Here is a 25179-nt window from a genome sequence, read left to right as displayed (position 1 = left end):
GGAAGGAAGGAAGGAAGGAAGGAAGGAAGGAAGGAAGGAAAAGAAAAAAAGGCGGGGAAGGAAGCAGAAAAAAAAGAAGCATTGAAAAAAAGACTTGGGCTTGACCCATAATCTCAAGATCTTGGAATGAAAGCTGGAAGGGACCTCAAAGGACATTGATTTTAACCCATTTATTTTATAGATAAGGAAACAGTCAAGGAGAAGTTAAGCAGGATCCAGGATTATCCAGGATTACACAGCTATGTCTGAAGTGGGATTCAAATCTAGGTCTTCCTAACTCAAATTCTAATACTCTATCAGCTACAGAATCTTGGTTAATCTGAATGACTGAAGTTTGTCATAATTTCCTCCTTCCCTCCCTCCTCAATATTCTTCTTCTCTAGGCACAAATCTAAATGTGTTAAAAACCCTCTTTAGTAGCTCTATTTCTATGGGCTCCCCATGTTTTTCCCCACCAGGTTTCTCCCATTTTTATATTACTTTTGGTTTCTTCTGGCTTAGATTTGCCTTCTGCTCTATGTACCGGCCATTCGTGCTGACTCTTTAACTTCATTAAAGCTTTCCACAACCCTCCTAGTTCCAGCCCTCTGCTTTCTTAGTGGGCTGGGGCTTGCTTCACATGAAAAGACTTTTCTAATCTAACTCACAGCCTGAGCTGCAGCTTCCCTGGGGCAAGAGGAGCCTCTGTCTTGTTACAGGAGTCATCTCAGTTAACACACAGCTCCCCAAAGAATAAGTATCCCATGGACAAGGGCAGCAGCAGGTACATAAACTCTGAGAAGGGTCTAGTCCATTATAGGGGCTCAATAAATAGTAAGAATATACCTTGTTGACGAGTTCATTCAATAACAGTTCAAATTATTAATAACAACCAAGAGTAATGAATAACAATGCCTTAGTCCTTACATATTGTCTTTCACCCAAAGATATCAAAGTGCAATTTATGTGAATCCATTTTTAATGAAATATTAAGCAGTTTCTATTTCTCCTGACCCGATGGATTTATAAGGTCTCTATTTTTCTCCCTGCATCTTCCCTATTTATAGCTGGTAAATGCCATCATATATTATACATCTTTTTGATTTTCTCAGTGCTTCTGTGGTTTCAGAATCACCTCTCTTAGTTTTTTTTTCTGATCAAATTCCCTGAGATGGGTTTTTGGCTCCTGAACTAGTCATTGCAAGGTAAAGGTTGTGTGCCTGAGGAATGGTGCCAGGAAACTGGTTTTATTCCCTGTTCCCCATACTGATTCACTGAAGCACTGTGGGCAAATCAATAAACCTCGAATGCCTCAGCTGCTCTTTCAGAAACATATAGCTGGTAACAGACTCAAAAATAAGCAGTCAAATTTACCACTGCTTCCTGCAAGGTATACTAGACCTGTATGACCCAGTGAGAGCTAAGCTCTGGGTTAAAAATAAGGTTCTAGATATGTCAACTCAATATGCATTTATTAAGCACCTACTGCATGTGAAACACTGTGCTAGGTTCTGGGGACACAAGAACAACAAAAGAATAAAAGTTCTTGCTCTTGAGGAGCTTATATTTTAATGGTGGACAGAACTAATAGGTGAACAGAATGAGGACTAAGATGCTGAAAACCATTGGTTCCCCAAGTGCTACCTTGTTGCTAAAAAACCCTATAGCTATAATTATAAAATCTACTGACAGTAATATTAAATTGAAAATCAGTGGAGTGTGATAACAGGCAACATAAGGAGCAAATTTTGACAAATTCACTTTTTTAAACATCTAATTTTTTACTAGCAAAAAAAAAAATCAGAAGTCACGGAGCATACGCATTCTTGTTAACTTTAAATTAGAACATCCGAAAATTGATTCTTCATTCCCCAAAGAAAAAGGCGGGGAGGGCAAAGGTGTGAATTTACTCCCTGAGCAAGATAGCAAGTAGAGGAGGTGGTGGTAACTATATTTTAGTTAACAGGTCATATTTGGAAAAAAAATCCAATATGGTGTGATGTACTCAGAAAGATTTCCTTCAATTACATCTCAGTGAACAGGATATAAACAGGATAATTCAGGATACAAAGTAGATTGGCTAATCCATTTTGTGCCTCATTGAATTTTAAATGTAATCCAGCATTTTCCGATTGATTTTTTTTGAGAACTTTTGGTTGATATTCAGTGAGACAGAATTGGGAAGTCAGTGGCGTCTCACTGATTTTCTGATTTATAGCAATGAGTGGCCCCTCTGATTATTAAATTGGTCAATATTAAATAAGAGTAGTTTGGATAGAGCTCTATCACACAAGACAGAAAAATAAACATTCTTTGCTATGGTTCTGAGTTCATAAGCAAAGAGCTCTTTAACATAAGAGTATTTAAATCATATGTTTTAATGAATCAGCCTCTAAAGGAAGCCAGAGATACTGCCCAGGACTAAGGTCTGCAAGGGCACACTCTTGCCATAACCAATCTCGATGTAATTGAGAACGTAGAACCTGATAATTTTGCCAGCTCCTCCATTAAGAAAATTCAATCTACTTAAGCTCTCACTTTGCTCTGCCACTAACATGCCTCTTCTCCAAGCCTAATTCTCAATCTTCTGGTTTCCTAATTTCTGTTATTTATCTAGTCCTAGTCCCCCAATTCTGAACTCGCCTCTGGATTCCCAGGAGTTGTCTCCTCATGGTCGAGGGAAGGCTTTCAAGGTGCCTAAAATATAGGTCTCAAGACCTATTTATAACCCTTCCAGTGCCTAAAATATAGGTCTCAAGACCATTTATAACCCTTCCAGTGTCATAATGACAATACATCTGGAAGGTGGGAATGTCTGTCAATCATTAGAACAGTAGAGGATGGGACAGAGCTGCCTTACTCTTATGATGTTAGATTCAGTATAAAGACAAACTTCTTAATTAGAGCTCTTCAAAAACGGTAATGAGTTCACCATCCCTGGAGATCTTCAAGTTGGAAGACTACTTGGAAACATCACAGAAGGGATTTCTAGTCAGTTTTTGGATTGCATTAGAAGACTTCTGAGATCCCTTCCAATTCAGATATGCTATTACTCTGAGATCCTTCTTCACTTTGTACTCTCATCCCTGTCTACTTCAGTCCTATTTTTTACTCCCTTTCAGCCCCTCTCCTAGCTTGTTTCCAAATATGGAATCCCTGTTCTCCTATAACTTCAAACTTTTCTCTATTCCTTCCTCAAATTAACTTAGCCTTTGAAACCTTCTCCAATGGAGCCTTCTCCTCCCATTTTCTCAGCTCCCAGGAAGGGTTGGTATGCTTTTGTACAATTACAGCTACTCCCAAACCTTTGTTCTGCAGTCATCAATCAAAGCATCTCTCCTCCCTGAGATGGTGAACTCATTAACCCCCTGAGGCAGTCCATTCTGTCTTTGAAGAGCTAGCTCTACTTGTTAGGAAGTTTCTTCTTTAGACTGAATCTGACATCACCTAATCTAAGGAATAACCAGCTACTGTATCTTCCTGTTGGAAGGAAGGACAGATATTCCTACCTTCCAGATGCATCATCACTTTGGTGTTCTCCTATTCCACTACAACATCCTCCTAACCTTCTCTCTCTCTCTTGGTAGCTGGCTTCTGGTCTTTCCACTTGTACTACAATTGCCTAAAACTTCAATAAATAAAGGGCTATTCTAACCATCTGACTCAAGAGTCCCTTGGCCTTCTCAACTACAATGATCTATACATCAGCATTCTGCTCCAGCTACCTACAGAAGTATCCACTCCATAGACCATATCATCACCTAACAATGCCCCACTTCCTAGACCCTGAACTCAGAAATTCCCTTCCAACCAGTCTCCTGATCTTTTACCTCTGATTCCTATTGAGCCCATGCTTTGTCCTCTCCCTCATTACCATCTTGGTTCTCCTCCTTCCTCTCTAAGAAGTATTCCATTGTCTACCTTGTGGGGCCCTATTTGTATTTTGCCTTTATACTCTTCTACTCCATCACTTACCCACACAGAAATCTACCCCCCCCCAAGTCCCCAAGAGGGTCCTTGACCATCTTTGCCCATGACTATGATGATACCTTTCCCCTGGTGAACTCATCTGCTGCCAAGGCTTGAACTATCATCTCTATGGAAGTAACTCAAATTTATTTGTAGCTCAGGCTCTGGACTCATTCTCCCAATTGCATAGATCTCCATCTATAAACTGTCTCTTAAGCTCAAGAGCTCCATTTCAATTGTCTAGCAGACATTCTACCTGCATGTCAGTCCTGCCAGCAACTCAAACTCAATACATCATTATCGTTTAGGCAAAACTTGCTCTTCTTTCTGCCTTCTTTATTTTGCCTCGTGATGTCACCATTCTGTTAGCTACCCTTATTTAAAACCTCTGTGCTAGTTTTAAAACTCTTTTCTCTCTCCCTCAGCCCCAATATCTAAATTCTCAAATGTTTAACCTCTCCAATCTCTCTCTCTCTCTCTCTCTCTCTCTCTCTCTCTCTCTCTCTCTCTCTGTGTGTGTGTGTGTGTGTCTGTCTGTCTGTCTTTCTCTCTCCCATCTCTCTTAGAATTGATTCTAATATTGGTTTCAAGGCAGAAGAGTGGTAAGGGCTAGGTAATTGGGGTTAAGTGACTTGCTCAAGGTCACACAGCCAGGAAAAACCTGAAGCCAGTTTTGAACCCAAGACCTCCCATCTCCAGGCCTGGTTCTCTATCCACCAAGCCACCTAGCTGCCCCTCTCTATAATCTCTCTTAAATCTGTCATCTCTACTACATTCTTGCTGTCCTAGTCTATGTGCTTAATACTTCCTATCTGTACTATTGTTATAGTTTCCTGACTAGTCTCTCTGCTTCCCATCCCTCTCAAACCCCACAAACTACACACCACTGTCAAACTAGTCTCCCTAACGCACAGATCTCATCATGTCACTACAATACTCATAAATACTGAATGATTCCATTCTCCTATTCAGACTCTTTATTCTGATATTCAAGCCTTTCATAATCCAGTTTTGACTTACCATATACCATATACTCCAGCAAAAATTATTGCTTTGCCCAGAAACATGCTATATGTTTCCCCCACCTCCATGCCTTTGCCAACACCTTACTCTACACCTAGAATCTTCTCCCATCTAGCTCTACCCATTAACTTCCTACCCACACTTCCAAAGCCTCTACCTCCGAGAAAAGTAGGGGAGCACCTTGCTGCTTTTAATGAGATCAAGTTATCAGACCTAGAAAATGGCATTCCATGGTACTTTAAGAACTGGAGTATATAATTACTGAGCCGCCTTTGGGGCAAATAAGAGCGATACCAGGACATTGGAAAAGGACAAACAGAACTAATATTCAGGAAAGGGAAGAGAATAGAGTCTGCAGACTCTTGGCCAATGAGCTTGATTTCAGCATCTGGCAAGATTCTAGAGCATATGATTAAAGGAGTTTTTGGTGAATATGTTGAAAAGAATGAGGTGATTACAAAGAATGAGCATGACTTCATTAAGAACAGGTCATGCCAAAAAAACCTCATTTCCCATTTTGACACAGTTATTAGACTGAAATGTCAGGGCAATGCTACAATTATAGTTTATATAGATTCCAACAAAGGATTTGACAGTCTCAGTTAGACAGAGTGCCAGGCTTGAAGTCAGGAAGCCTCATCTTCCTGTGTTCAAATCTGCTCTCAGATACTAGCTGTTTGACCCTGGACACGTCATTTAACCCTGTTTGCCTCAGTTTCCTCATCTGTCAAATGAGCTGGAGAAGGAAATGGCAGACCACTCCAGCATCTCTGCCAAGGAAACTTCAAAGAGTCAGACAAGACGGAAACTGAATAGGAACAACAAAGGATCAGACTTACTCTGTTTGGCTATAGAAGGCAGAATAAAAGAACAATAAGAGGAGGCTGTAGAGGAACTGACTGATGTAAGGACAAAGGAAACACTTCCTCAGAGGTAGCTGGTTCTCCTTATTTAGAGGTCTTCAAGGAACCTCAAGGACCACTCGTCAAGAACGTATTAGAAACGATTCTTATCATACAGGTTGGATGGAACGCCTCTGAGATACCTCTGAATTCAAAGTCCTGAGCTTCTGATCCCCTCCCTAATCTCACAAGCCAGAAATGATCTCTTTCTTCATCTAACTGTCACAGCATGCCCAGCATATTCTATGTTATGATTCCTGGTCTACTTATTAGTGGTGGTATCCTTCCTACTAAATGGAAATGCCTTAAGGCAGTTACTATATCCCATTTAGCCATTTTTTTTCTTTTGAAGTGCCAAGCTCAATGTTTTGCCCATAAATGTTTAATTAAATATATAGTTCCATGAGATCCTCTCTCCAGAAGGACTCCCTCAAGGTCAAGTGGCTCATCTCCCTGCACTACCTACAAATGGGGAAAAGCCTTGTTGTTGAGGAGATTCCAGGAAGGACCCTTATCCTCCCAAAATTGTAGCACTGAGGAGAAAGCTTATTCCCTGTCTACATGTCACAAGACTATAAACTTAGAGCTAAGAGACCTTCAAGGTCACCTCGACCTACTCTCTTGTCACTTAGAACCACTTACGGGTTAGGAGATGTGACCAAGGTCTCATAGGTAGCAAATGGCAGAGGCAGGATTTCAATCTGGGTCCTCCAATTCCACTCCATCACATACCTCCTAACGACTAGAGATTTTCTCCAATTAGCCTAAATGCCTTCTCATTAAATAGAGGCATCATCATTAAATAGGGGCAATCTAGGATTTGGGGAGATCTGACTCCTATTTCCAGCTCTCCAACTTGGTTAATTATGGAGGACCTAGGGAAAAGTGCTAAAATTCTGAACCTCAGCTTCCTCATCTGTAAAATGGGGGCAATAATACCTTTCTTGACCACCTTCCGGGTTATTTGTGAGGATTAAATGAGATATGTACATTAAGTATTTTGTAAATCACTGTATTCACACACACACACATTTTAAACCCTTAGTTTCTGTCTCATTAACAACTCTAAAGGCAAGGACTAAGCAAACGGGGTAAAGTGACTAAGAACCACTTCCAAGGCAGAAGAGCAATATGAGCAAGGCATTTGGGGCTGGGAAGTGTCCCAGGCCAGATTTGAACCCTGTTTCCAGGTCTAGCTCCCTCGACCGTAGCAGATTAATAAGAGTATCTTTGCCATATGCTTTGAGATGTCTGGGAAGTAGGCACTGCGTAAATCCATTATATTTGGCCTCCCTGAATGAGCCCACCTCTCTGGATAGGTGATAGCTGCAGTTTCCATGTTTTCTCTTGTAGTCCTCAGGATTCAGACCCCTAATTCTCTGCATTAGTTATGGTGTGACCTATTGCTTATTTCTCCTTTGCTGGAAATCTCCGAGTGAGACTGACTCTCAGGACTACAAAGGAAGGAGGAGATTTTTCAAAGACAACATTATACAATCTGGAGCCTGGAGGCAGAAATTGCACATGGGTTATTTTATTATTTTTTTTAACAAATATTTCTCTCTCCTAATAAATGTTTTATTGCATCAAATTTTCTCCTTTTCAATCTGTTTGATAGAGGGCACTTGAGAAAGAAGAAAATGCAGGCTGGAAAGGAGGAGAGAGTGTTACAGGCCTGGGATGGGGGGGGGGGGTGGGATGGCAAGGGAAAAAGAAGGAAATTGAACTGGGGGAACCAGTTAACACACTTCAGAGAATTTGTCTAAGAAACAGTAGCACAACTCATCTTGACTACAAGACTCAGGGCTGGCCTTCTCCCCAACCCCCACANGGCCTGGGATGGGGTAGGGGTGGGGGGTGGGATGGCAAGGGAAAAAGAAGGAAATTGAACTGGGGGAACCAGTTAACACACTTCAGAGAATTTGTCTAAGAAACAGTAGCACAACTCATCTTGACTACAAGACTCAGGGCTGGCCTTCTCCCCAACCCCCACATCTTCCCCATACATTTCCCTAAGCCTAACCATCAGACCTACAAGTAAAAATAAATTGTTAATCAATGGATGCCATCCTGTTTAATTAATTTGTTGCGCGAAATAGGAGAAAGGGGAGCATGAGAACAGAATGATGCCGAGGTAGAGGGTGCTTGCTTTCTCTCCCCTTTGTAAATCACATTACTGACGCTTTAAAACTTCCCCTTCAAGACTGGAATGTTTGTTTTTTTTTTTCATAGTAACTTTGTTCCAGTGGGTGTGAGAATTTATCCAGATGCTAAGTCGGAAGGGAAATCTGGGGGGGGGGGGAGCCATGACACCCAAATGGTCATTTATGGCTGGGACAACCTACCTTCTTTATTGTAGGGCTGGGATTGTCATCAAGCAGTTTCTCAGGAAATAAAGGGAAAGGGGCAGAGGGCAAGAGTGTGTATATAAGGAGTGGGGGGGGCTAGGAGGGAACATCCTATTTTTGGGTACAGGGGAAGAGGTGGAAGGGATGCACGCATGCCCATCTGTGTGTGTGTGAAAGAGAGACAGAAAGAATGAGAGAATGAGAGAGAGAGAGAGAGAGAGAGAGAGAGAGAGAGAGAGAGAGAGAGAGAGAGAGCGCAACTCTCTTTTTGCTGGGCCTACTAGATTTATGGTAGGATTGCATTACCACCATGGAGACGCTGAGCCCTGGAACATAGCATACTAACAGGATTAGGGTTTTAGGATTTGAGACAGAGAATCATGACAGGGAAAGAAGAGGAGTCCTGTACAGGGGTTTTAAGTGGAGAGAGGGAGGAGGGAAGACAGAAAAAGAGGAGAAAGAGAGAAAATGAGAGAGAATGAGTCATGGGAGAGAAGGGCATTCTGGAGCAGAAGAGACCTGGGAGAGCTCTAAATAGGGATTCTAAAGCTAGACCGAGAAAGCATGGCAATCACTCTCACTGGGACAGCCCAGGAGAGAGTCTTGAGTAGGATGAAAAGTGTCCTTCTCCCTCTCCAAGTTTTTCCTCTGGACTAAAGATATCCTGAGCTAGTGACCTTAAGGATTTCTGTGTGAGTTAGAAGGAGTACTGTTCAATTCCCCAAAACCTTGAGGTGGTACGGGTGGGAAGAGGAAAAAAAGATGGCAAGAAGATAAAAGAGAAACCAGGAAGACCAATAACATTCACTATGTGGCAGAAAGACAGCTTGCTGGCAACTGAGCCTTCTAGTCAGGACTAAAAGCAGAGTGAAGCCTGCCAGTGTGGCTTCAAAATTCTAACTGAATTCTGATAAACATTGGGATTGGGGAACAAGAGGCAGGATGTATGTGGCAACCAGCTTGGAAATCTTCCCAGATTTGCTGGGAAATCTGTTGGTTGGGAGACTCTGTCCCAAGACCAAGCAAGATCATTATCACCTAGACTTGTCCTTTTTCATCTCTTAGCATTGTCCTTCTACTACAGTATGCCACGCTGTATGGGGCTAGGGAGCCCATTCGTTGAATTTTGTTAGAAGTGTGAGAACTTCATGGAGTCTGACTTTAGCTCCATGAAACAATTCAGCCCCTACAGAATTTCCTGATGCAGAAAAGTGTCTAAGCTTCTGAGTCATGAAGTTTTTCCTTTAGCTTTCTAAGAGGAGACACTAAGGGTCTGAGCTCATCCCATGACAAATGGATAATGGGCAAATGCAATCACCAGGAGAGAAGGCACTGGATTTTTCTCAGTAATAATTGAGGATACAAATAAATGGGAGGTGGAATTAAACTGGGAAATACTGATATCAAAAACATAGGCCCACTCTAGACAATATGTAACCAAGGTTGGGCTACACTGGGTATTCATATTACCATGGTCATAACTTCTGAAGGCTGATACCCATCACAGGACATTAGTTTATAGTTTGAGACATCATCCTAATCTTATTTACAATAAATGAAATTACTACAACCAAAAGGGATAGAGGGCAGCGAGCCATCCATCAGAAAGTTGAACAAGATGCTTTTTTCTTATGGATCTAAAACTCCTGACCCAGGAAAAGAAATCTCCTTCTTGCTCAGATCTATGAGGAAAGGGTAAGTCTAGATTTATCTGACATGGCTCAGATGCAGTCCTGGCTGGACAAACACAGGGGGTTGGACTAGATGGCTTGTCAAGGTCCCTTCCAACCCAGTGATTTGAAAAGAGGCAGATAAATATCCCACGGGGCCTTGTTACTCTTTAAAATTGATAACTTGCCTCTGCTGAAGAAGAGCTTTGTGGGGCTAATACATTAATTATATCTAGAGAGTGCCTTCCATCCAGAGATTTCAAAGTGCTTTGCCAACATTAGCTAACAGCAAAACTTGCAAGTCCCTTTCACCAGACAGAAAAACTGAGGCATGGAACTATTAGATGACTCACTTGGGAATAGCATTCTTGGAAGAGTTGTTTGTTTTTTTAAAGTCAGATCTGAAATATAGATTACATGTCCTAACCACTAGACTAAGAATTTACAAGTAGCTTTGGTCCAATTAGCTCATGAAGTGGTGTGATACTCAAATAAATTTCAAAGCAAAATTAATTTTGACTCTTTTTAGCTTAAAAAGTCATCATTAGGGCAGCCAGGTGGCTCAGTGGAGAGCCAGGCCCAGAGACAAGAGGTCCTGGGTTCAAATCTGACCTCAGATACTTCCTAGCTATGTGATCCTGAGTAAGTCACTTAACTCCCATTGCCCAGCCCTTACTGCTCTTCTGCCTTAGAACCAATACATAGTATTGATTTTAAGACGGAAAGTAAGGTTTAAAAAAAAAAAGTCATCATTAGCCAAAGCTCACTTGATTGGGGGTGAAGGGAGATGATTAGAGGTATTAAAGGAGGAAGAATTGCAAAGTCAAATGTGCAGTGATGATACAGGAGTCCCAAAGAGGTTAGAAACTGTTGCATTAGACCGTACTGCCTAGGACAAGATTTTCTTTGGATGCCCATACCAGAGAGATCTGGCTTCAAGAAAACACAGCTCCCCCCTTACTTATTACCCTGCAAGTATATTTATATGTGTTCCCTGTGGATACAAGATTCACGGGAAAGTCCTGGGACTGAGTAGACTATGAATCAGTTTGGGAATCAGGAAGGAGCCTAAATTCTACTACATATACAGGTACTCTCTTGTGAGTTCTGTGTAAATGAGGTAAGTCACTTAACCTCTTGGTGCTTGTTTCTCCATTAAAAAAAGAAAGAAAGAAAGCAAAAAGGCTCCCTTGTGCATTATAGAATTGCAAAGGGGAATAAGATATGCCTGTTCTCCTAGGAGGTAACTGTTTGCTTAATTCAATGGGCTTCCTTTGATTCCACCCTTCTTTCCTGCCTTTTTTATTCTTTCTTTTTTTTTAAATCTTTATTTTCTGTCTCAGGAACAACTCTAAGACAGAAGGGCAAGGGCTATGCAGATGGGGTTAAGTGACTTCCCCAGGGTCACACAGATCTAGGAAGTATCTGAATTAGAACCCAGGTCTTCCCATTTTTATCCAGTGTGCCACCTAACTGCTCCCTTTCCTACCTTTCCTACAATGATATCATTCTAGAGTCATTCTGGATCTTCTTGGGCTACTCCTCCAGAAGTCATTGTTAAGTTCTCTGATGCCCTCATCCTGGGCTTCCTCTCCTTCACTATTGAGGCACATTGTCTGCCCCCATTTGTAATAAGAATTAATGCAGAAATCAGAGAGATTTCAATAAGAATGACATCGAATGACACCTGATCAGCCTATGTTGAAGTCTAATTTTTTTTTTTAGATAAAAGGCATGACACTCTGGGTATAGGATTTCATACCCTCCTCACCTTAGAAACCTTACACCATTTTAGTTGCAAGTCAAATGAAATAAGGAAGAGTTTCTCAATAGTCCTGGGCATAGACTTCAGGGAAGCCAAAAGATAGAAACAAAGGTCCAACCAAGGCACGTCAAAATATTCAGAACAGCCCTCTTTGTGGAAGCAAAAAACTAAAAACAAAGCGGGTAACTATGGTCTGGTAAACAATGTAATAACAGACTACAGTAAGAAATAATAAGGATCAGGAATTCAGAGAAACATGGGAGTAGCCATTCTTTTTATATATTATATAAATATACATATAATATAAAATTATATATATATACATGCATAGAATATGCAGAACCAAGAGAATAACATATATGCTGATTAAAACAATGTAAGTAGACAAATCACTCAAAGAAGCTGAATTTCAAAAAACAGTAAAAATTCCAAAGAAGAGATAATGAAATAGGGCTCCTTTCTCATAACATGTGGTGGGGCAGAATGATATATTTTTGGCCCTTTTCTTCCATTCCAGTCTTTTTTTTTAAATCCTCACCTTCCATCTTAGAATAATACTGAGTATTGGTTCCAAAGCAGAAGAGTGGTAAGGGCTGGGCAATGGGAATTAAGTGACTTGCCCAGGGTCACAGAGCTAGGAAGTGTCTGAGGCCAGATTTAAACCCAGGACCTCTCATCTCCAGACCCAGTTCTCAGTCCACTGAGCCACCCAGCTGCATCCCCTTTCCAGAAGCCTTACATATGATCCTTCATGCTTTCCAGTTCCGCCATATTGGCTTACTTGCAGCAGTATACTGCATACATGATGTCCTGTCTTCAATATCTCTCATGTTTGGAATATCTAGTCCCCCCTTATATTCCCTTCCTTTCTCTGGTTTCCTTCAAGGCTCAGTTCAAGGATTCCCTTCTTAAAGGAAGCTTTTTCTGATCTCCACTTGCATGGAATGAACTCTCCCCAAACCACGTTGTATTCATTTTGTATATATTCTAGCTATACCTAAATATATACACATTATGTGTGTCCCCCCCATCCCACCCCAGCGTAAGCCCCCCCAAGGGCAAACACTGTTTCACTTTTGTCTTTCCATCTGCAATGTTTAGCACACAGACTGGCCAACAGCAGGCTCTTAATAAATGTTTGTTGGTTGATTGATTTATATAGCTCTCTACAGTTACAAAGCATTTTACATGCATGATCTCATTTAATCCTCCCAGTAACCCATTTGAGGCAAGTATTCTTACTTTACAGATAAGTAAATTGGTGCTCAGATGGGTAAGTGATTCTTGCCTGGGGGCACATAGCTTGTTAGTGGCAAAGGTAGCCTTCAAACCCAGATACTGTGACACCGAGTCTACAACCTATTGTCCAAAAGGCCCACCATGCCAGTTGAGAATCCCACTCACAGAATTTTAGAACTCTAAGGGACTTTACAGATCTACTTTGATGAGGTCTGACCTAGAATGCTTTGAAATTGTAGCCTTTTTTTCCTCTCTCGGAATCATTTTTGTGGATAGATACTGCTCTCTCCCCATCTTTCTCAGCATGTGTATCTTATATATATAATATGTAATTACGAATACATCCCCTCCTTGAGTATTTACGACTCTGTGTCTATGTTTGGGGCATTGTTAATATAGCTGGCAAAACCCAAAGCAGTAGTTTCTGTTTGTGGTTTCCAGTAACAACAACAAAAAAAAAGTATGTGAAATGATTTGTATAATCTCAGTGTGCACATGGGTTGGAAATGAGTTCCGTCAGGCATATTAGCTCTCTGCCTTGTGGTTTCGCTATAAATATGTATTAGGAGGGTCTGCCCCTTACAGAAAGTCATAGGTTCCACATTCATCGCATAGAGAGTCAGACGAGAATCTGGGGTTATGTTGCACATGTGTGCTACATCTTGCTGGAGGATGCTTGAAATACCCCAAATAAGTTAGTCATTTTTCTCTTTGGGAAGCACAGCATCACCTGTTGAATGGAAAGTGACAAGACGGGGCAGATCTGTTGGCCAGTGAGAAGGTAAGAAGGATCTGATTGGTCCTAACCTCCCCTAGCAGCATGGAAACTATTCTCCTCTCCTCCTTGGCCTTCTGTCCACCCCCAAATCACAGTGTTTTGCAAGGAGAAAATACAGCCATCCACCCCCCACTGCCCAGAGCACTCATTAATCTTGTTTTCCTCTCCTTATTCTTATTCCCTTGACTTCGCTAGGCTGCCTCGCGGCTGACAGTAACTGGGGAACTGCGGGCTAGTTCCTAAAATTTCCCAGAAAAACGTCCCATTTCCCTGCTCACGCTCCATGCCCAGGGAGGGCATTTTAAACACATGCTAGAGCAAAACAGGATGTTCCATCTCCAGCTTGCTGCTCTCCCAGGCTCTACTGCCTGAATTTCTCTTTCAAACCCACCACTTAGTACCAGTTCAGTTGGCACTGTGCCCACTCATCCACAGGCAGCAAGGATGAACTCGGGAGGTGGCTCTAGTGGGCTGACAGAGAAAGATGCTCCTGTGCCCAGAGATGAAGCCAGTCCTTCCACCTTCCCACCCCCCAGTCTCACACCCCAGCCTCTACCCCCATTTCCCTACCAAGCCCTCCACCTCCCCTCCTCACCCCCGCCTCTACCTCATGGCATCAATTCAAACTGCGGCAGACTTGACAAATCTATTTGGCACGGTTCACTCAACTATTTCAGCCTGAACCGTGCAGAGTACGGCGCTGACGCACCATGAGCTGTGTGGAATCTGCACATTAAATACAGACATCTGGGAGCTTTCCTAATGAAAGAACAGCAGAGATTACTATTGAAAAGGGAGCGGGGCTGGGTCTCTCCTGCCTGACCAACTGAGTTAGGTGATGGAGCTCACGGAGACCATGAGACCACGGCTCTAGGAGCCTTGGCAATCATGCAGCTGTTTCTAGGTCGTCCGTGGATGAATTTGATTGGGCATATAGACGAAGGGGCTCATCGTTGGCTTTTTTCCCCATTCCTTCCCTGTCTGTCCCACTGCCCTGCTGATATTATTTGGCGATAAGTCATTCCCAGAAGAGTTCTGAACTTCCACTCGGGTCAGGAGGAGAGGGACCTCTTATGAAGGTCAGCAAGCCTATAATGCAGACAGAAAAGCTTGGGGGCTTGAGCCGAAGAGCAAGGAGAGTCATAAGTTGAGATCTTTTATGTAAAAAATACTTAAAAGGAAGAAAAATGAAATGGAAGAATCCTCATCGCTGAGTCTGACTGTTCAAAATATTTTCCCTGTAGGATGGACCCTGGATGAAGCTTGAGAGAACAGCGTCCTACCAAAATGTGCAGCACTAAGGCATTTCCAAAAGCAGATTTCCTACAAATGGTGTTTTAAATAGCATCCAGATCCATCTGCATGCTTTTAAAATCAGCTCATGGTATAGTATCCCTTCAGTCAGCCCTGCTTAGTCATGGAGCCTTGGACTTGGACTCAGTCAGGTGACCCAAATCCTTTCCCTTAAGATCCACACCAAGCATTTTGCTGTTCCTTACCTGCCTGACCCATACATTTCTTGGTTCTAACGAGGTGATACGGGAAGAATGGAGAGGAAAAAGAGTGAAGGCAGACACCTGCTTTCCCCCACCCGCCCCCATCTTTTGGGCAACTAGGCTTTTCCTCATTTAAGATCATGAGATGAAAGCTGGAAGGGATGTGAGAGATAATCTAATCGAACTTATTCATTGTCTAAAGAAGCTGAGACCCAGAGAGGAAGAGGGAGATAACCTAGGCAGTGAGTAGCAGTTTGGAGATTTCAAACCCAAGTCATTTGACTTCAAAATCCAGTGACCTATGAACTAGTTTCTGGCTTTGCATCCTCCAGTCATAGCCCATTTAATTCAACAATCATTTAGTAAGAGCCTACTAAGGGAGAGGGGTGGCAGCTGGGTGGCTCATACCGGATTTGTGAGGACAATCTGATCTCAGATACTTCCTAGCTGTGTGACCCTGGGCAAGTCACTTAACCCCAGTTGTCTAGCCCTTACCATTCTTTTGCCTTAGATTATTGATTCTAAGACAGAAGGTAAGGTTTTTTGTTTTGTTTTGTTTTGTTTTAAAGGGCCTATTATGGGCTGGAGAGTGTAAGGGCTAAGGATACAAAGACAAAAAAAACAAGATAATCCTTCCCCTCAAGGATCTTATAGTCTGAAGGAATGAAAGTAGTCTGACTCTCTTTCCTCAGATCTATACATGACATAAAAGAGATTTTAGCAAAGTCCTTCAATGACTCAGAATTTCTATAAAATAGGAGAAAACACATTTTGCAATGGGTTAAGTATATAAAATCTTCCAATTAGATCGATGAACATTGCCCAGTTACTGTAACTGTAACTATAATCCTTTGAAAATAAAAAAAGGATCTCTTTTTAATCCTTGTCCTTCTGGATGAGATAGCCTTTCCCTGGGCCACATCGGTCCAAGAATTCCTGGATTTGATGCCTCTTTTGTATGTGCCTAGGTACATGCCCTGCTGCTTAATCTTCTACTTGGTCTGTGTGCAGTGAGAGAGAAATCACATCCTGGGGATCTTTTATAAGAGTGTTGCTGGGCTTCCTCTTTAAGCATGGCTTCAATAATGCCTATCTTGATGTTTTGGGGCCAGAACGGAAGAAGGATTTCATAGGATTATCATAGAAATATCATTATTGTCATTAGATCTGGAAGGCACCTCAGAAGCCATTTATTCTCATCTTAAAGATGAGGAAACTGAAACCCGAGTTGGTGAAGCGATTTTCTAAGAGTCATACAGACCATGCAGACCAAATGCTAGGGCCACCGTAGTCTCATATGGACAAAAACAAACTGGATTGGAAGTCACAGGACTTGGCTTCAGTCTCATCTCAGTTGCTTTCTGCTTTTGTGCCCTTACCTCTCCAGGACTCAGTTTCCTCATTTGTAAAATGAGTGAGTTGGATCAGATGACCTTAAGATCTCTTCAGCTCTAAAACTACAACCCTACCAGTTAGGGAAGAAAGGAAAAGACTTTCTGCTCTTTCTACCCCCTCCTCAACCCTCCTCTTGACCCCTTTGGGATAAATAAAGCTATCAAGAAAAATAAGGAGGTTCTTCTCCCCCATGATGATTCAGAGAGTCAGGCCCCTTGACGCCGATGGGGATCTACAGTTGAACTTGCCTCATGGCACCACAGTCCTTGGGTCTGCCCCTTGCCCTTTTCAGCCCTGTGCCCCGGACAAAAAAAAGCATGCTTTGTTTTCAGCAAAGTACGCCTCCTGCCAAGCGTTACTGTACAACACCATATCTACAGCGCCATATGAAGGGCCGCTCACAGACAGTGCGCCATGTGTCCTAAGGAAGCCGAGTGTCAGACATCCATATGCACAACAGAAAACTAAAAATCCTCAGCAAGACCACACCTCCGGGAGCTGCAGCTGGAGTGGGCACAAGCAGAGAGGGTTCAATGCATCACTGCCAAGTGTGATTGCTATCACAGATTCCAACTCTCTGACACACCAAATTTCTCCTCGTTATTTATTGTCCCCTTTATTCTCCGGGACATTGTGATCCCCTCTTAGGATTCGTGCCCTTTCATTTCCAGGCCTCAGTAACTCCTGAACTGCAGCTCCATGTGGCTTTGTGATTGTTAACCCAGCATGTGGATGGGGCTCCGGCCATAAATGCTCAATGAATCTTGTATGGTGAAACATGGGCTGTGAAAGCATTTTCTCCTTCATTTGCAGTCAGAGAACATACTGCAGGCTCTCTCTGCTGTGCGAGATGCAACACCAGCCAGGTTGTCTGAGAAACTGTGTTTTCCAATCACTTTAGCATAAGAAAGAGGATTTTCAGGGCTGGTCTATCCTTCCCAGCTCTCTCTCTACCCAGCCCTCCCTTCTGCCTCCCCACCAATCAATTATTTGAGCTTCACCAAACAAAGCCTCTTCCAGGAGGTGAAGTTTAGCCTGGGTTCTCTTCCCCCTTCCCCTTTTCTGTTCCAGGGCACATTTGAGATGGGGAAATGGATTTACCTTGTGGTTTTTGCCATGTCGGTACATCATCCAGTCTTCGCCATTAGTGCTGACTTCCAGCTTGTAGGATTTGACATAGTAGCCATTCTGAGTTTCCCGAGAGATGGCTCCCTGGGTCGCGATGGCTGTGAGTATAGTCAGAAAACGAAGGTCCACCTGTGGGGCATTAAAGACGGATGAGGAGAGGGAGACACTGGCACAGTCAGAACAGGACATCATCTTGATTTTCTTCCTACTTCCTCAGCTGGCACACTGGTGATGTGTCTCAGTGCCCATGGCCCACGGTGGTGACTGCCAGTCTTGAATCTGATCTCATAACCCAAAATGACCATTTGGCAATAAACCGGCCACATCGATGAGACAGATTTTGTTCTTTTATTTTTGTGATTTCTTTGTGACCTTTCTTTGGTTGCAGGGGACAATGGAAAATGAGATGCTTTTGAATACAAAATAGCCCAATAAGCACGGGATTGCTCCAATATTAACATTTTTGGGTTATTAACCAAACTGTGGGAGACCAGAGCTAATGAACGCCATGTTAATACAACAGTGGATAAATCCAATCCAAGTGGATAAATCATCTTGTCCAATATCCCTGCCTTTCTACCCTCCCCAATATTGTTCCTTTCTATATTCATTTTGTGGGTTGCTAAGGGTCAAATTCTAGGCGGAAAGAGCCAGCCTAAAGAGCAAATATTCCGCTCCATTTTTCATATGTCAGAAGAAGTGCATGCCCAACCCTTTAAAGCATCGAGGTGTCCATGATGCCAAATCCATTTAGGAAATTGCTAAATGTAATCCCCTTATTCCTGTTTTTCTTGAGTGAGAAAAATTTAGCCAGTGCATACCATTTCAATGGAATTCAACTCAGCAAGTGTTTTCTGCATATGTACTATGTGCTTAACAATTCTAAGCTCTAGAGATTACCAAAAACATCCTCAAAGAGCTTATAGACTCAAGGACACATAGGAAGAATTAGGGAACAATGAGGCTGTGTGTGGAGAGTACCTAAATGAGTAAGACCAACAGTGGGTGCTGTGGGAATTCAGAGACTAGAAAGAATAATGATCTGGGGCTGGTGAAGGAAGGCTTCATGGAGGAGGTGGGAACTGAACTGGACTTTGAAGGATGGGTAGGGACTAGACAAGCAGTAAAGATGAGGGAAGACATTTGGTGTTTTCATTAGAATAGCCTCCTAGATGTGTTCATGCTGGTTGGAGCGCCAGCTGTCAGAACCATTGTAGACTCCCAGTGGCTCTAAGTAGTCTTTCTCTCTCCATCCCTGGCCACCGTGGGCTCTGCAAAGTCTATCGTGAGCCAAGGGTCACTAGGTCACTTCAGAGCTTGTGCTGACATGTCAATGGGAAATCAAGGCTGTCGTGGGCCATAAAAGCATGAGTTGCCCCTGCTTGGAACTCAAAGTGTTCCCCTGCCTAGCTGACCTCTCTCCAAGGGGCCATAGTTGGGTCACCTCTTTGTTGCAGGGGCTGGCTACACAGCATGAGCTGCAAGCCTTGTTCAAAGGGAAAGAAAATTACAGTCTTGAGAGCTGCCGTGAAGAGCCTGGCCAACCCTGGCTCCATCCCAGTGGTAAGGTTTTCCCCAATTGTGTTGATCTACTGGTGGCATGCAAAAAGCCTTCGTGGTGAGGTTCCCACCAAAGCAGCTGCCACCATGCTGAGCTACCATCTAGATAAGGGAATGGCCATTCAGGACACTGTTCTTGTTGTCAATCTCGCTGTACAATGATGGAGGGAACTCTGGATCAACTTACAGAATATTTCCTTGGATATCATTATATAATCCACTGTACACCTCTGACATTATTATTGCCCAGAAAAACAATTTTTCCAAGATCTGGTGTTCCTCTATGATATTAGTGTTTCTTCCTTCCATCATATTCATTGGGATTTAGGATCAATCTACATGTCTTTTAGGCCAAGTACCTGTAGATATTCCTTGTTGGAGTCCACATTGGGGGTCCAGCCATTGTTGTCATTGTGCAGCCGTCCCTGCTGGGGAGTCCACCTCCCATCTGAGTAGGTGGAAGAAGCACTGATCTGCTCGTTGGAGATCCTGCCCGATTCCATCCCCAAAGGAACGTTGCACTGGAAGTCTAGGGCACATGAGTATATTGAGGAAGTCAAAAGGCAGAACTATGGCTCTCAATCCCAAACCAAAGAAAGTCACAAGATCCTTCTCAAGTCCCAGGTCAAGGCTTTCTGGGCCCTCCTGTGTCTTGAAAATGGAACTATTCCCCATATCTTAAAAAGCAATATACAGGCTGACACCTGTTCGCTCCTACCCCTGCTGGGCTTGAAAGAAACTAAAAACTGCTGCCCTTCTACCCAGATGCCACCAATGATGACTGCTCCTGGTGTACACAGAAGGCTTTGGCTCCCAGGGAACACACAATCTTTCCTCCAGGTGTTAAAAACAATATCCTTTAGTTCTGTGATTGCGGCCGCCATTTCTAAAGCTTGTTGGCTGTTTATAGGCTAAGCTCCTGTGTTTGCCTCACAATCTAGAGCACCTCTGGTTAAAAAGAACCATCCTGATGTCTGATCATAGCAGGCCAACTCATGTAGTCTCCATTTAGGATGAGGGGACAGTCCTTGGCCATTCCATAACACTTTTGGTTGTGAATTTTGTGGGTCTTTAAAACATTTGTCCTTTTTTTGTCTTTAAAGCTCATCTAAGAAGTTTCTCTGTCAATTAGTCAATAAAGAAACATTTATTAATTGATTAATTACCTCCTCTATGCCAGGCATTGTATTAGGCAAGGGAAGCTCTTGAGGAGCTTATGGTCTCCTGGGGGAAACAACATGCAAATTCCTATGTACAAACAAGTTATATATAAGATAAATTGGAAATATTCAGTAGTGAGAAGTTACTAAAATGAAGGATGGAAAAGGGCTTTAAAAAAATCCTTACCTTCCATCTTAGAATTAATATTGTGTGTTAGTTCCAAGGAAGAAGAGAGGTAAGGGCTAGACAATGAAGGTTAAATGACTTGCCCAGGTTCACACAGCTAGAAAAGTGTCTGGAGCCAAATTTGAACCCAAGACCTCCCATTTCTAGGCCTGATTCTCAATCTACTAAGCCATTTTCACTTTCCCTAGGGAGGTTTCTTGTAGAAGGTGGGGTTTTAATTTGGCCTTGAAGGAAGCCAGGTGTATATACGATAAGACACAAGAAAGATAATAAATCCTTTTCTATAGCATCAGCTCTTAAACTGAAGACCATCAAGGTTTCCAATGAGTCCTTTCTTGGGAAGCCCTACCCAAAGCCAAAAAGGGTCATCAGTAATTCAAAGCCTAAAGTTTCTCACATACACAGTTGTTAAAGGCTCTGGGCAGAAGTTCCTAACCTGGGGTATGCATCCCCTTGGGGGTACAAGAAGCTTGTCAAGATCATAAAGGAATAGCTAGTCAATATTATGATATGCAATATTTCAAAAGACTTTAATTCTGTCTATAATGATTCATATCTGTGAATCAGGAGTCTGTCTTTTTTTTAATACTTATTTTCTGTCTTAGTAACACTCTAAGACAGAAAGGCAAAGGGTAAGGAAATAGGGTTAAGTGACTTGCCCAGGGTCACACAGCTAGGAAGTGTCTGAAGCCAGAAATGAACCCAGGTCCAGCGCACTATCCACTGGCTGCCCCTAAGGGTCTGTCTTGTTCATAAGCTCTTTATTTCTTAAGTGTATAAAAAATTAGGTTCTAGACCTGTGATTTCATTGATATAGGGAACTCTAATATAATGAAATTCATGCTAACAACATAGGTCAGCACCTTTTCTGCAAATTTAAAGTCTGAAAGAGTCATCTACCTGAGGTGTCCATGACACCAGAACTAGATTCACATGTAATTGGAAATTTTTTAACAAAATAAATAAAAATACTATTAAACAAAGATAATGTTAATTTGTGATTTTCTTTTCTTTTTTTAATTTTCTTTTTTTTCTTTTTTAGAAAAATTTTCCATGGGTATTTGTGATTTTCTAAGTCAATATGCAGCCCACAGGGATGTTTCTGAATGAGTTAGACACCACTGATCCAGACCACTGAGAGTGAGTCACTAGATTAAGTCACTTGCCCTCTACCAGAATGGGTTAGAGTTGAGACTAGAACCTAGTTCTTGGCTCTGTCGCTGATTTTCCATGCTAACACTGATTTCCTTTTATTAATGAATAGGAGGCATAGGAAAGCCAAGAGGTAGAGGGTCCATAAAAAGGTTGGAACCCTTGTTCCAGATACTTTTCTCAAGAGGAAACTTAGCCCATACCTCTCACTTCCTTAATCCCATAGCTAGTTTATGTCCTTGTCATCCTGTCCTAGCAGATTTGTATTTGATTTACATACATTCCAGATATATATATGTTCTAGTGCACATGTTCAAAACTGGACACTATTTTTGGAAACAATACTGGGCTAGTTGTGTTAGCAAGCATAATGAGTATTACATCCATAAAATATGAAGATTTCCAACTCACTTTCAGGAGTTTCTTGAGGAATTAAGTAGTAGTGTGCTGAAAAACCATCCTTGGCTACTGCCATGTCAGTGTGGAAGGTGAGAGAGAGGATGCCGGTCGAAGATCGGAGCTTTGAGGGAGTTTTAGTTCCACAATACTTGCCAATCAGAGGACCCACTGGGAGAGAGGGAAAGAGAGGTCAGTGAAAAAGGAAATGGCAAACATCCTGCTGATTCCCTAATTTTTCCCCTTCCTCAATTCATTTTCGTTAACTCAACATGCAATCACTCTATCTGCCTTACTAGAATAAAGTATAAACTAAAAGGAAAATTTTAAGAATAATGTTTCTTGCTCATGAACTTATCCATGACCCATATGGATCTCTTTGAAAAAAATGCTGCTCCCCCTCTATGTTGGGTAAGGAGCATCTGTAGCACCTATAAGCAAGACTGGCTAGAGTAGTGATAGCAAATCTTTTAGAAACACAGTGCCTAAGCTGCAACCCTTACTCCACATGTGAGCCCCCACCTTACCCCAAATAGGGGAGAGAGGAAGCACTCCCATTGCTCTGCTGGGTGGAGGGACAGGTGATGTGAGAAATGTCCTCTGGCCCAGTGGAAAGGGGGAAGGGAGCAGCCCCCTCTGGCACACTTGCCATAGGTTCATCAACATGGGGCTAGAGCAACGTGTTCTATTTGGGTACAGCTTCTAATTAGAGATGAGTCACTTCTGTGGAAACCCTGGTCCCATGGAACTAGAAAAACCATCTTGAGGTTAGGGGATCATATATCTAGAGTCAGAAGGAACTTCAAAGACTAGTTAGTCTAACCCTTTCATTTTCTGGATGAGATAACTGAGAACTAGGGAGTTTAAGTCATTTGTTCAAGGCCACAAAGATGGCAAGTCTAAGAAGTGGGATCTGAATGTACATCTTCTGACTTCAGAGCCAGTATTCTTTCCAATGTTACCATCTTGCCTGAGATCCATTGCTCTCCACACAAACTTCCTCTAACATGGTCTAAAAATATAGTATCTATCTAATTCTCAAAGAACTCCAGGGAAAAAGACTAGATAATTTCTACTGCCTCTCAGTCTGTTTTTAGTTGAGAAGGAACAATGGGTCAGTCACCCCTTGAGTTAGTGCTGAAGAACTCTTTCTAGTTTAAAAATCTGTAGTTTCTTTTTCACTGTTACTAAGGTGATATGTATGCATGTAGAAGACAGTCTACTGAGAAAAATATCTACAAGTCGTCATGACTCACCATGAGGAATGCCATCCCAGATGTCCAGCCAGTCATACTTGCAGTCACCTTCTCCCACCTGCAATGGGTCGTGCTCCAGGTCAAACGTCATAAACTGAAGGATGATCTCCATCTTGGGTTTGGCTAAGATGGTGAAGGTACAGTCTAGGTTGTGTGGGTACTTATCAGGGAACCCAGGAGATTCAATGGTCCCATTCATACTGGTGAAGTTTCTTGAACAGTCTTCGGAGCCTGAGAGTAAGAAAGAAATGCAACTTAAAAAAAAAAAAAAAAAAAAGGAGTCTCTCTTTGCTATGTTTGAGAGTCGAGATATTTGGGTCAAAGTCTCCATGTTTCCCATTGGATGGATCCTTGAAGAACAACCTCTCAAACATTCACAATGAAAACTTCCCAACCAGTTCTTCTCAAGCACAGACTAAGGGGAGAAACATCTGGCCTGATCCATATCTCAGGGAAACAACAAATGAAACATTTGGGGGGAGAGAGAGAAGTGTATGTGTATGTGCATTTGTGTGTGTGTGTGTGTGTGTGTGTATGTGTGTATGTGTGTGTGTGTGTGTGTGAGAGAGAGTGAATTCTGTTGAAAAGAACAGAGTCTCCTTTCTCATTTCACTCAGCTGCCTGCTCCAGAAATGTAAGTTATTTCAATCCTTAAGGAAGGCTTTCTGATTGCCAGCAGGGAAAACAATGTTACTACTTATTTATTGCTGACCTCAACACTGGCCTCCATTGTACTGTAGCCAGCTAAGTGCCCCCCTCTCCCTGCTGGGCTCCAAGGTGCCTCAGGGGAGGGGCAAAGGGGAGCTTGGGTCCCCATTCATGTCATGACCATATTAAAACTAGTTGCTCTGTAGTGATCAGACAATTAACAATTGGAGTTTTTAGCCACTGAATCACAGCAGGGTACAGGGGATGTTAAAGGCTGTTCCGCCACCCAGTCTGGAGAAAGACATCATTTGGAAAGCTTCTAATTTCTGTGTGATAGAGATTACTTTGCTTCTCTGGTAAGCTCACGTGCCGGTGCCTCCCTAAGAAAAGGACAGAGGCCGCCTCATTACATGCAGCGCACATTCCTGTACTGGTGTGGGTTTGGACGGCAACTGGAACTTGTAAAAGGATTACAGCTAGCCCCTCTCCTTAATGCCTCTAGGTGGAGTCATCTTGTACACCAGGAAAAAAAGGGGAATATCCTCGGGACCCGAGCCTCCTGCTGAAGCCCAACGGAGCCACCAGTCCTCCCAATCTGACAATAAGGCTCCACTGTGGATATAATCACACGCACATACACACACCAGAGCTGACACAAGTTATCCAGCAACACAGTGAATGCAAATGCTAGGCAATTAGAATTGATTGCATTCAGCTCAGATAAAAAGGTAAGCTGGATTTATGAAGAAAATCATACACACTCCGAGCATGGAAGAAAAACAGAAATATTCAATAAACCAGGTGTTTACTGGCAAGGAAGTGTCCTCTGGGGATTGCACAGAAATATAACTATGTGATGTCAATAACCTGATCTTAGCTTGCGGCGATGTCTTTATCCCAGGCTTCCTAGCAGGGTGGTTCACTGGTATCTTTATTGATGATGGTTCTCTGGAAAGCAGTGAATGTCTGACTTTTAAAAGGTGCCATGCAAATGTGTATCAGAGAGAAAGAAATGCTCCTTTCCTTTAGAAAGGAGGAGAGGCGCTCTCTCTCTCTCTCTCTCTCTCTCTCTCTCTCTCTCTCTCTCTCTCTCTCTCTCTCTCTCTTTCTCTCTCTCTCTCTCTCTCT

At 42.5% G+C, this 25179-nt stretch overlaps 1 protein-coding gene across 1 annotated transcript in view; it reads right to left on the bottom strand.

The window, feature by feature from the left end:
- The window catches only part of NRP2 (neuropilin 2), a 158909-nt gene that overhangs the window by 90785 nt on the left and 42945 nt on the right, over positions 1 to 25179 (bottom strand). Inside the window, exons 5-8 of the mRNA XM_044669414.1 lie at positions 23404 to 23634; positions 22163 to 22318; positions 19612 to 19781; positions 17666 to 17821 (exon numbers count right to left, since the gene is read on the bottom strand). Of these exons, the coding sequence (XP_044525349.1) occupies positions 17666 to 17821; positions 19612 to 19781; positions 22163 to 22318; positions 23404 to 23634 (713 nt within the window). The remainder of the gene's footprint in view (positions 1 to 17665; positions 17822 to 19611; positions 19782 to 22162; positions 22319 to 23403; positions 23635 to 25179) is intronic.

This window comes from Gracilinanus agilis, chromosome 3 (assembly GCF_016433145.1).
Source record: "Gracilinanus agilis isolate LMUSP501 chromosome 3, AgileGrace, whole genome shotgun sequence".
NCBI classification, from domain to species: Eukaryota; Metazoa; Chordata; class Mammalia; order Didelphimorphia; family Didelphidae; genus Gracilinanus; species Gracilinanus agilis.
Note: the sequence above shows the minus strand (reverse complement) of the source record. Positions and strands in the feature narration are given on the sequence as shown.